Consider the following 13,188-nt stretch of genomic DNA (forward strand, 5'->3'; position numbering starts at 1 on the left):
GGACGCAAGTTGAAACGACGGAATCAGTTCCTTCCCACCACAGACAGCATTTCTATCGGAGACAGTGTTGTTGATCTAGAGCGGTTTTAAAAACCAAACATTCGGTGGACAGCAATGTGAAGCTCGCCTCCTGTACGACAGTCAAGTACCAACGAGTTTGGAGGTCACCCGAAATGCAAATACGGAAACGTTTTCAGGAATCGCCCTGAAGTTCATGAGCAATCCTCCACTTTACTTTACTGTGTCCCAACGAGGTCGAAGTGGTTAAACAGCAACAGCAGCGTGAGCAGAAATTAGCACGACTACTGAAGCAAGGTCGAGGTACAGCGTGAATTTGACCCGCAGAAGGTGCATGATGTACAGGGGAAGAGTGAACTGGATCTTGTCAGTTCTCCAGCTGAAGCTTTTCGATGAACAGTACAGGAGCCAGTTTGACGAGTTGAAGAGAAGCCGTCGTTCTTAGAGAAAGAACGACAACTGATTGAGTAGTTGAAGGATCTACGCCTAAGCATGAAATTCTCCAGAATTTCTGGATGAAATTCTCAAGAATTTCTGGATGAAATTCTCCAGAATTTCTGGATGAAATTCTCTGAAATTTTTGAATGAAATTCTCCAGAATTCCTGGAAGAAATTAACCAGAATTTCTGGGAGAAATTCTCAAGAATTTCTGCGAGTAATTCTCCTGTTTTTCTGGAAGAAATTCTCAAGAATTTCTGACAGAAATTCTCCAGAATTTCCGGAAGAAATTCTACAGAATTTCTGGCAGAAATTCTCCAGAATTTCTGGAAGAAATTCTCCAGAATTTCTGGGAGAAACTCTCTAAAATTTCTGCGACAAATTCTTCAGAATTTCTGCAACAAATTCTTCAGAATTTATCGGACAAATTCTCCAGAATTTCTGGGACAAATTCTCCAGAATTTCTGGGACAAATTCTCCAGAATTTCTGGGATAAATTCACCAGAATTTGTGGTAGAAATTCTCCGTAATTTCTGGTAAAAATTCGCAATAATTTCTGGAATAAATTCTCCAGAATTTCTGGATGAAATTCTCCAGAATTTGTGGAAGAAATTCTCCAGAATTTCTGGAAGAAGTTCTCCAGAATTTGTGGAACAAATTCTCCAGAATTTCTGGAAGAAATTCTCCAGAATTTCTGGAAGAAATTCTCCAGAATTTCTGGAAGAAGTTCTCCAGAATTTCTGGAAGAAGTTCTCCAGAATTTCTGGAAGAAATTCTCCAGAATTTCTGGAAGAAATTCTCCAGAATTTCTGGAAGAAATTCTCCAGAATTTCTGGAAGAAATTCTTCAGAATTTCTGGAAGAAATTCTCCAGAATTTTTGGATGAAATTCTCCAGAATTTCTGGGAGAATTCTCCACAATTTCTGGGAGAAATTCTCCAGAATTTCTGGCAGAAATTCTCCAGAATTTCCGGGAGAAATTCTCCAGAATTTCTCAAAGAAATTCTCCAGAATTTTTTAAAGAAATTCTCCAGAATTTGTTAAAGAAATTCTCCAGAATTTCTGAACTAAATTCTCCAGAATTTCTAAGCGAAATTCTCCAGAATTTCTGAAAGAAATTCGCGTGTTCAGCCAGAATTTCTGGGCGTGTTCTCCAGAATTTCTGGGAGAAATTCTCTTCAATTTCTGCGACAAATTCTTCAGAATTTCTGCGACAAATTCTTCAGAATTTCTGCGACAAATTCTTCAGAATTTATCGGACAAATTCTCCAGAATTTCTGGGACAAATTCTCCAGAATTTCTGGGACAAATTCACCAGAATTTCTGGTAGAAATTCTCCGTAATTTCTGGTAAAAATTCTCAATAATTTCTGGGAGAAATGCTCCATAATTTCTGGAATAAATTCTCCAGAATTTCGGGATGAAATTCTCCAGAATTTCTGGATGAAATTCTCCAGAATTTCTGGATGAAATTCTCCAGATTTTCCAGAAGAAATTATTCAGAAATTCTGGAAGAAATTCTTCAGAATTTTTGGAAGAAATTCTCCAGAATTTCTGGAAGAAATTCTCCAGAACTTCTGGAAGAAATTCTCCAGAATTTCTGGAAGAAATTCTCCAGAATTTCTGAAAGAAATGCTCCAGAATTTCTGGAAGAAATTCTCCAGAATTTCTGGAAGAAATTCTCCAGAAATTCTGGAAGAAATTCTCCAGAATTTCGGGAAGAAATTCTCCAGAATTTCTGAAAGAAATTCTCCAGAATTTCTGGAAGAAATTCTCCAGAATTTCTGGAAAAAATCTCCAGAATTTCTGGAAGAAATTCTCCAGAATTTCTGGAAGAAATTCTCCAGAATTTCTGGAAAAAAATCTCCAGAATTTCTGGAAGAAATTCTCCAGAATTTTGGAAGAAATTTGCTAGAATTTCTGGAAGAAATTTTCCAGAATTTCTGGAAGAAATTTTCCAGAATTTCTGGAAGTGATTCTCTAGAATTTCTGGAGGAAATCTCCAGAATTTCTGCGACAAATTCTTCAGAATTTCTGCAACAAATTCTCCAGAATTTCTGGAAGAAATTCTCCAGAGTTTATGAAGGAAATTTTTCAGAATTTCTGGAAGAAATTCTCCGGAATTTCTGGAAGAAATTCTCCGGAATGTGTGGAAGAAATTCCCCGTAATTTCTGGAAGAAATTCCCCTTTATTTCTGGAAGAAATTCCCCGAAATTTCTGGAAGAAATTCCCCGGAATTTCTGAAATATATTCTCCGGAATTTCTGGAAGAAATTCTCCGGAATTTCTGGAAAAAAATCTCCGGAATTTCTGGAAAAAATTCTGCGGAATTTCTGGAAGAAATTCTCCAGAATTTCTGCGAGAAATTCTTCAGAATTTCTGGGAGAACTTCTCCAGAATTTTTGGGAGAAATTCTGCAGAATTTCTTTGAGAAATTCTCCAGAATTTCTGGGAGAAATTCTCCAAAATTTCTGCATGGTTACAGAAGTTACACAGATTTGTGTACTACTCGATCAGCCTCACCGCTGTGTCAAATGTACAAAGTTACTTTTCCGGCTCTAGCGCTGGCATGAGAACAAAATTAACAATTCTTTTGCTGGATGGATCGTTCAGCGGACCGGAGAGCTTCCTTGTAGGCCTTGTGAGGCAAACTAGAAACCACGGATCAAACCGAATGACGTCTGTTCCAACTTTTTCTACATTGCATTGTTTCCTGAGCTTCGCCAGATCAGAGTTTTACCAAAGGGTTCCCCTTGTGGCGTTCACAGACCGCATAGGACAAGCTTTTTCAAAAGTTTCCAAAATGAAAGCTGTTGTAGTATCAACGGCATCATCTAAACCACTTGGAGTGTCAACAGCAACGATCAATCTTTGCAGACTTATGAAAAATAGTTCACCACAAGAGGCTTTAGTCCAAGAGCCTTCGTTTCGCAAGGGAAATTTATATCTAGGGAACCGGGGAAGTTTTTCGGCTTCGCAGTCATCAAACGCAATCAAACGACAAAATATCGTTCTTCATCCGACGTTTCGGTGTTTATTGCACCTTCTTAAGGGAATTAGAACTCACAATCGTTCTCGTTCTGTGGGCTTGGTTTTAGCATGATCCGCCCAAAATTTCCAAAAAAAAAGTGTTGGCAAAAATCTCTCTAAACAACAAAAAAAGTTTTTTTTTTAATCTGAATTTGAAAATACCTTTACTGTCCTTCGAAGCCGAAAAACTTTCCCGGTTATAAAGAATTTCAGTCGATAGTGCTCTATGATATCTAGGGAACCTTGTGAACCCGGTGGCGTTTGCTACTTTCAGTAGAAATAAAATGGTAAACTCACGTGTCATGCCTCGAACATGTGTGCTTGTCAACAACACAACCGCAGCTGCACTCGTTTCTGAACTAACAATCAGAGATGTTGTGTTATGATAACACATACATCTCTGCTGGTAGTTAGTTCAGAGATGTGAGTAGCGACTGACGGTTGTGATGGTGACAAGCATACATGCTCGAGGCATAACACTCGAGTTTGCCATTTCGTCATTTTGCTGAGAATAGCAAACATTGGGTTCACATGTTTACCTAGACAGAAGTTTCCTTTGCGAAATTAAGGTTCTTGTAGATTAATCGTTGCTTCTCTGTCATTCTGAAGATCAATCTGGGGTATCCTAAGCATAACCTCTACCCAAACTAGACAGGATTAAGCTCCTTGCAATACCAGTACAAAAACATCAAGCAACGCTTTTGAGCTATTCAACTCAACCGTGCACAGAAAACAAATTGGTCAACGTGATTACTGGAACGTCACCCTGAGACATCGGCGCGGGTCACTTGCACCTGTCAGGTAACAAATGGGTGACTGGGTGCAGCCCATCGCACAGTTTATCATTACCCAGCCAGTCAGTAGTGACGACGACGTTCTCTTCTGACAGGTTGATAAGGTCTATCGCAGACGCGACGCTCACCGGTGTTATCGCCGTTTTTGTTGGTTTATCTCGCACCTTTCCCGAAATTTGGTTCGAGCTTCCTCAGCGCTGTGGCTCGGGTCAGGTGAGCCGGCTCCCAGATAGTGGATAATGCCGTATTCTGGGTAAAAGGTGCGATTGGGGAGGTTCGGTCGATTGATTAGTTGTTTATTCGAAGTGAAATTAGAGTCGTAAAAGTTTGTTTTGCGTGACGCTCAGTTCAGTATGTAGTAGAGTTTATGGGGTGTGTGTTGGTATGTGTTGATAAATGACGAGTGGCAGTCAATAATTGTGGATTTGAAGGTAATTCTCAATCTGTTTTTTATGTACGAGTCAATTTATCTTGAAGTGAAGTATTGGGACCGAGCCAGCTTTCAGCTTCATTCTCTACAATCTCTCTCAATTTACTGTTCAAAACTGGGTAAAAATTTACTTTGTCATGTGCGCTAATTCTCGTCACATCAGACGGAAAATAGCCAACAATTACAAATTAGAAGGTGTCCCGAGGCGAACCAGCCTAGGGCTGAAAGCCTCGTAAATAAAGCTAATAATAATAATAAATAAATTAGAAGGAAGCAGCCTTTTCAGCACTGAAAATCGAATAATGGCACAATTTTTTTTTTATTTCACTCCACTTACGAATTTCTCGTTTTGCGTACGACGAAGGCAATCGCATCAAAGCTACTCTTCATCACCGTTCAATTTTCGCTTTGCCAAATTCCCTTGTTAAACTAACTTTCAGTTCACACCCCAGAAAAGCGCTGTGGTACTTCAAAGTTGGATTTCACAGCTGCAGAATGCAGCAAAGGCTGTTCAAATAATCAAATCAAGCGCTGTTTTACCGTCTGTAAAATGTAAACAACAAGTTGTCTTCGTCTAGGTAGGATGCAAGCAAATGTGTGTGCGGATTTTCTGCATACGAAACATCGTATTTCACAACCACAGAGAAAGATTTGTTTGTTGCACTGTGATGGTTTACTATGATCTGGTAGGCAAAAATGTGAAATGAAATATTTTAGTCGTTATTCCAAAGCTACATCCATCTCGATTTAAAAGTTTTCTGCTTAGAAGTACTCTGAACCAGTGCTGAAAAATTCATTTCGTCATATCTAAATTCAATCACCTACAGCTCGTTTGAGAAGCTGAACCTGAGAATATGGTATATGAAAAACTTGTGCGGCCAGACCAGTTCTGCAAGAAAGTCACGGAAAAAACTATATTTTTCGAATATTTAAGGTAAATGTCACGGACTACCTTCGAAAAATGCCAATGATATTCACGGTGAATATCATTTGGCATTTTTCAAAGGTAGTCCGTGACATTTACCTTAAATATTCGAAAAATAGCAGTTTTTCCGTGACTTTCTTGCAGAACTGGACTGGCCGCACAAGTTTTTCATATACCATATTCCCAGGTTCAGCTTCTAAAATGAGCTGTAGGTGATTGAATTTAGATATGACGAAATGAAATTTTCAGCACTGCTCTGAACACATGATTTGATTTGAATTTCGAAGAATTTGACAGATTTTTCGAATAAACACCTACAGGCAAATCACAATTTTTGACCATCCTACGTACCATAGTTTCGCGTAGAAGGTGTGCCGGGAATTGAATTCAAGTTGTGCCAAAAATAGACGTTGACTAGACAGAAACAGAATACGAGGGACAATTATTTAATCTTGTTATTTTGAGGAGATTATAGTTCTCTCACAACATTTATAAATAAATAATTGATACCAAATTAGCCATGAGGTGTTGAACGAAGTGCAAAAATAAGTTCAATCATTATTGGTCGGTGTTTAGATAGACGGAAATTAGATAAAAACCCTAATCATCAGCTTCTACACCGCAGTCCAGTCGTTCCCTTCGACATTATTACGTGTTAGAAAAGGTGAAACGAAACTAATCATCCTAATTACGAAACTCCTCCTCGCCGGACTCCATCCAGTACCCAATAATTATGATCTGCCAGAAACAAACCAGCATGGTGATAGGCTCCTTCCCTCGCATAGATTAACGCATTTCGCTGTCACCGTATCATGCTGTGCTAGACGACTGGCGGCACTGCACTGCACAGCACAGTGACTGAGCAAGCCGCCTTCTTCTCCTCTACTAATAATCAATTAATTTATTAATGATCCGGTACCTCCCCTCATCGAATGCGCCGTTTTTCGTTTTCTTCTTCTTTAAATTGTAAACCCTTTAATTCCACCGCTGCGCAGCTACAGTTCGTTCATACTCTGAGCTGTCGGATTCAGTTCAAAAATGATGAAGAAGGTGCCACCAACAGCGATGCTTTTAAGTGAGAACCGGTTGGAATCAGTTAAGTTTGTTCGCATTTTAGTAAACGAGACAGGTTGGACTTAAGCAACTCTCATTTGTGGGTGAATTTATGATCTGGTTAGTTGTGCATCGCATGTGTTTTTGGCTAGAAAACTAAAAGACTATAAGACTAGAAGACTAGAAAACTAGAAGACTAGAAGACTAGAAGACTAGAAGACTAGAAGACAAGAAGACTAGAAGACTAGAAGACGAGAAGACTAGAAGACTGGAAGACCAGAAGACCAGAAGACTAGAAGACCAGAAGACTAGAAGACTAGGAGACTAGAATACTAGAAGACTAGAAGACTAGAAGACTAGAAGACTAGAATACTAGAAGACTAGAAGATTAGAAGATTAGAAGATTAGAAGACTAGAAGACTAGAAGACTAGAAAACTAGAAGACTAGAAAACTAGAACACTAGGCGACTAGGCGACTAAACGACAAGAAGGCTAGTGGACTAGAAGACTAGTGGACTAGAAGACTAGTGGACTAGAAGACTAGAAGACTAGAAGACTAGAATACTAGAAGACTAGAAGACTGGAAGACTACACACTTGAAAAATATTCGCGGGCTCGGCTTTCCGCGCACCGCCGACTAGTCAGCAAACTCAAAAACTGATATCTCAGTTAAAACTGCATTTGTTAGCTGATTCTCAGCAAAACAGTTGCTGAACCTCAGTAATGAACTGTCAAAGTTGCTGAGATCTCGGTTATGTTGTTGTTTGCCGAGCGCTCGGCTGTGCGGATCTCGGCGAAAGTTTGAGAAAATGCTGAGATCCCGGCATTTTGAATTAAGTGTGTAGAAGACTAGAAGACTAGAAGACTAGAAGGCTAGAAGACCAGAAGGCCAGAAGACAAGAAGACTAGAAGACTTGAAGACTAGAAGACTAGAAGAATAGAAGAATAGAAGACTAGAAGACTAGAAAACTAGAAGATTAGAAGACTAGAAGACTAGAAGAATAGAAGAATAGAAGACTAGAAGACTAGAAAACTAGAAGACTAGAAGACTAGAAGACTAGAAGACTAGAAGACTAGAAGACTAGAAGACTAGAAGACTAGAAGACTAGAAGACTAGAAGACTAGAAGACTAGAAGACTAGATGACTAGAAGACTATAAAACTAGAAAACTAGAAGACTAGACGACTAGAGGACTAGAAGACTAGAAGACTAGAAGACTGGAAGACCAGAAGACCAGAAGACTAGAAGACCAGAAGACCAGTAGACCAGAAGACCTGAATACCTGAAGGCCAGAAGAATAGAAGACCAGAAGGCCAGAAGACCAGAAGGCTAGAAGACTAGAAGACCAGAAGACTAGAAAACCAGAAGATCATAAGACTAGAAGACCAGAAGACCAGAAGGCCAGAAGACCAGGAGACCAGAAGACTAGAAGACCAGAAGACTAGAAGACCCGAAGATCTGAAGATCAGACGACCAGAAGACCAGAAGACTGGATGACCAGAAGTTCAGAAGATCAGAAGAACAGAGGACCAGAAGACTAAAAGACCAAAAGACTATAAGACTAGAGGACCAGAAGACCAAAAAGACCAGAAAACTAGAATACCAGAACACCAGAAGACCAGGAGACTAGAAGATTAGAAGACCAGAAGACTAGAAGAGTGGAAGACTAGAATAAAACTAGACTTGAAGACTAGAAGTGGAGAAGGCTAGAAGACTATGAGGTTTCAAACAATCTTTGATGTAATCGATACCAACAACGACTTTCTCCTTAGGCTCGTCAGAATGTAAAACTAAAACACCAGTCACCGCCGCCAACACCCATTGCACAGCCCCCAAAATTCCACCGAGGCCTCCAGCTGAAGCCGCAACATATCCTCCTTTCAAAATACCGCTGCCAATTGAGGCTTGATTGAAAATATACAAAAATAATCATTGAATATAAAACGGTTCGTGATAACGCACTTTTCGACCATTATCATCATTAGCGTCATCATCGTAGTTGCCATCGTCGCCATATCGCGATCCGATCGATATCTGCCTGTGTTTGTCCATCGCCCGTTCAGAAGACAGGTATCCGCCGCGGACGCGGACGGATGAACTTTTGACCAGTCCGCCGCAGCACTACTGAGAAGAGTGAAGAGTGCCACACACAGACGGGCAGCAGTCAGATAGTGTGCGGCGCGGCCCGGAAGGTAATCAAGCCTCCTTATATGGACCTCCTGTTAAGGAGCGCGATCCCGAAGCACCAACTCGGCACCGCCAGGCTAGGTCTCTCGGTCAAAAGCGACGCCGAAACGAAAAATGAAGAAGGTCATCTCGCCTACTGATTCACAAAATGTAGTGATCACCTTTAAATTGTGTCAGTTTTGGTGTCTGGTCATGCGGCGAAGGGTCGTAGCAGGCAGTGCGCGCGAGTGGCTGCGTTTTCAAAACTATCTCGCGTTTTTTTTTTTGCTCAGCTTTGTTTTGAATATGGCCGGTCGAATTGAGAAACGGCTGCTATGCCTTCCGCAAATTTTGCCTAGAAAAGTGCTTGCTAATTGATCTTCGGTGTTCGACATATTTTTCTTGCCTGACGATTTAGCAGATCACGTAGTGTTGAGTAGGATAATTGGTGTTGTGTGAGAGGCTGGAGTTTCCGTGACACCTAGGCCTGATAGAACGTAGAGGTCTCTACATAGCTTTCTTAGGTGTCCAACTACTTTTCCATTCCTATCCCTCACCTGTAGCAAGGACTTGGCCAGGACAGCTTCCTGAGTTTTCTGATAAATGACATTAGCTTAACATTTGAAAAGGGCCTATTTGCTTTGCGTAAACAAACATGTTTTTGTCCCTGCAGGGTCTATCTGCATCCACCCACGCACATCAACACCCTTATCGGAAAGAGTGTTCTTCAAGCTATCTGCTAAGGGTGTTAATGTGCGTGGGTGGATGCAGATGGGCCCCACAGAGACAGAAACATGTTTGTTTATCAAAAGCAGATAGACCCTTTTCAAATGTTTCGTGAGAGGTTTTCTGGACATGGTTTTCTAGCAAATATATCATACAATTATCGAGATAGACGAACTGCAGATCTCCAAATGAACTTGGACCAACCATTTTGTAAACCAGTATATCTTCGGCTGCCTCTGGCCAGCACGATGACTACGGATGTTTATCTTGTTTTTCGTCATTTTTCGTGAACTCTGCCACCACCACCTATCACTACTAGCAGCCTGATTCCTAATCCGACCACCCCGACCGTTTTCATTGCAGACGAATCGAGCCACACGCACGGACCACTGGACGGTTCTCTGTACGCGACCATCCTCAAGAGCCCGAAATCTCCTACCGGAAGTGGAAGCGCAGGGCAAACGACCCTAATCTCACCGCCGGCCGAATTCAGCAACGGAAAACCGATCGCGAACGGACACCACCGTCCGGTTCCGCCACCGGTAACGCCTCCGCCGCGCAGTTCCTCGTCCCTAAGCTCGACGACGAGCTATAGCATCTACGAAAGTGCCAAACGCGGTTACCAAAGTGCTACCAGCGGCGGTGGAAGTCCGGTCGCTGCTGTGCAGGGGGGTGGCGGCGGCAGCAGGGGACCCGCAGTGGGTGGTGAAAGTGCTAATATTAGTCATAGTGAAAGTAGTGGTAATATTGTTGTTAGTAATAGTGCCGGTGGTAGCTACCGAAATGTGATAGAGAACGGGGGCAGCGGGGCTGCTACGTACGATCAAAATCAGAATCTTGTTAGCCAAAGTCATCAGGTGCAGCAGCAGCAAACGCAAATCCGAAGTCAAGCCGATGGGCGCGAATCGGTGCGAAGTCCGTTGACACTTTCCATGGACTCGGGCATCTCGAGCAGTGGACCCGTTAATCGTAAGTATTGGATGTTGGGCGTCGTCGTCGCATTTGGTTGGCGTTGGGCGTTATCAATGCAAATGCAATGGCTGAAAAAAGGTGTCTAATGGACAAACATCTGTGCTTCCTGTTCCAGGTCGCCTACAGGGCTCGAGTGTGTCGCCATCCAGTTTCCCCAGTCAAGCCAGTCCGCAAGGTAAGTCAGTTTGTTTTGCGCTAAGAAATACTTGGTCAACTATGAATTATGAATGATGCAGAGCAGGTATTTGGTAACGTCAGCGTAAGACGAATTGAAATAGGGGAACTTACGTATTTTCGGCAGTTTTGTTCTCTTCGTCATGAGGGTTTTTTTTTAAACGGACTGAACTCAGAATTGATCTCAAATCCTTCCCAACCAAGCTGAGTTATATGCCCAAATTTCAAGCAATTCGGTCCACAAAAACCCCTCATGGCGAAGAGAACAAACCAGCCGATAATACCCATGGTCACCCTATTTATATTTATTTGGTTTGTGAAAAAAAGTCATATTTACGTTGGCCAAATTTCCATTTTGTTGCCAGAAGATAGGTTTTTTTTTTCTAATTCCCGTCATACTAAGCACCAACAACTACGAATTTCTTAAAATAATAAGATTGAATGATTGTCCCTCGAAATTCTATTTCCATCTAGTGCACGTCTATTTCGAGCTCAACAAGAATTTGGTTCCCGTCACACCTGCCAAGTGCCACAGAGCTTTTGTGGGTGTGAATTGAAGGTTAGTTCAATAATTCAATAAGCGAATCTGGCGAAATGAAAACTGAACAATAATGAGAAATAATTCGGCTATCTGCTGCTTCAGTGCGGTTATCTTCGGCATTCGCAAACCTACAAAAGTTATGAATTCGTAAGTGGGGAGAAATTGAAACGTAAAATTTTGCATAATTATTCGATTTACAGTGCTATAGAGGCTGGTTATTGATAGCCTACATCTTTTTGCTTCATCTAATGAGTCGTTGTCAAAAGTAAGTTGGAATATCTTTAATTATTCGCTTTTTTCCATCTGATATGACGGGAATTAGCGCATATGAATATCTTGCAGAAGGGAATACCTTGCAAATACCAACCAAAGGACAACCCGTGCTCTAATACATAAAATTGTTATTATTATGTTATACTAGCTGTCCCGGCAAACGTTGTCTTGCCAAGCTGTGTTGGTTTGACAACTGTTGAGCTCATAACGTCACCGCACTCTAGATTGATTTCATTTCGATCGTGTTGATTAAGGCTTTTTACGGCATCATCAGCATCGGCAGCCATGTTGGATATGAGCCTCAAAATTTCAAAGTGATGATTCTCTGCCACCAAAGCGAATATTCGAATGAAAAAGTATCACCCTATATGCTCACTCGCAGTGAATGCGATGATACTTTTTCTGCTGCGTTGCTGCAGAATTGACAGTTTTTTATCACTTCAAAAATGCGAGGCAAACAATCATTGAAAAGCAAAAAGTCAATGATTCGTTTGAAAACTTAGTGATGCAGTAAGACACCTTAACTTCCCAGCTCATGGAAAATCAGTACTTTTTCAATTTTGTTACTCTTCTAGCTGATTTTCGTAACTTTTTGTACATATAAACACAGCCACCACGAATACCAACCGAACCGTGCTAGAGTCATCCTGATCGGTTCAGCCGTTCTTGAGTTTTGTTGCCTCAAAGGGACTTCAAACTCATTTATATATATATATAGATAGATTTCAAAATGTTATCAGAACATCACAATAATAATTGGAGGTCAAAGACCAAAACACCAGAAGATTGGATGATCAGAAGTTCAGAAGATCAGAAGACCAGAAGACTAGAAGATCAGAAAACCAGAAGACTACAAGACCAGAAGACCTGAGGACTAGCAGACCAGAAGATCAGAACACCAGAACACCAGAAGATAAGAAAACCAGGATACTAGAGATGAGAAGAACAGAAGATTAAAAGACTAGAAGAGTGGAAGACTAGAACAAAACTAGAGTAGATGACTAGAAGACTAGAAGTCTAAAGAGCTAGATGACAAGAATACTAGGAGATTTCAAAGAATCTTTGATGTAATCGATATGACGGGAATTAGCGCATATGACAAAGTAAATTTCTAGCCTAGTTGGGATCTACAAACTTAACTCTACAAAATATTTTCTATTCTATTGATGTTTCTGGATATGCAAGTGAATTCAGTTGAACAAGAAATAAATTGAAGAAACTGGGAGAATCAGGAAATTCCATTTGTATGAGCGAGAAGACACTTTGTTTTCATCTGTGAATAAATGTGAAAGTAATAACAATGAATTGGGGTGTCCACTACCTGGAAAAATCTGAAAAACTGGGAATACTCAGGGAAACTATAAAGTAGCGAACTTTACTACTTGTAGATCTACTCAGAAGTAGAGTCCATAGAGTTTATTACATTGTTGCTATGAATTGTTAGTGTATCCGTTAAGAAATCCTGCTTCAGGGATTGTTCCAGAATTCCACCAGGGTTTTTTTCTGGAATTTCATTAGAGATATCTCTTGGCCTCCCAGGATTTATTACAAGATTTTATCCGTATTTTTCACCATCACCATTCACATCTACTTGTCTTGGTATTCCTTTTTAAATTCTTCCCGAAGATTTTTCCGGATTTCTACAAATAA

At 40.8% G+C, this 13,188-nt stretch overlaps 1 protein-coding gene across 1 annotated transcript in view; it reads left to right on the forward strand.

The window, feature by feature from the left end:
- The window catches only part of LOC134285696 (rho GTPase-activating protein gacF-like), a 51,275-nt gene that overhangs the window by 12,698 nt on the left and 25,389 nt on the right, over nt 1-13,188 (forward strand). Inside the window, exons 2-3 of the mRNA XM_062846985.1 lie at nt 9,942-10,547; nt 10,666-10,725. Coding sequence (XP_062702969.1) covers nt 9,942-10,547; nt 10,666-10,725 — 666 coding nt within the window. The remainder of the gene's footprint in view (nt 1-9,941; nt 10,548-10,665; nt 10,726-13,188) is intronic.

This window comes from Aedes albopictus, chromosome 1 (assembly GCF_035046485.1).
Source record: "Aedes albopictus strain Foshan chromosome 1, AalbF5, whole genome shotgun sequence".
NCBI classification, from domain to species: Eukaryota; Metazoa; Arthropoda; class Insecta; order Diptera; family Culicidae; genus Aedes; species Aedes albopictus.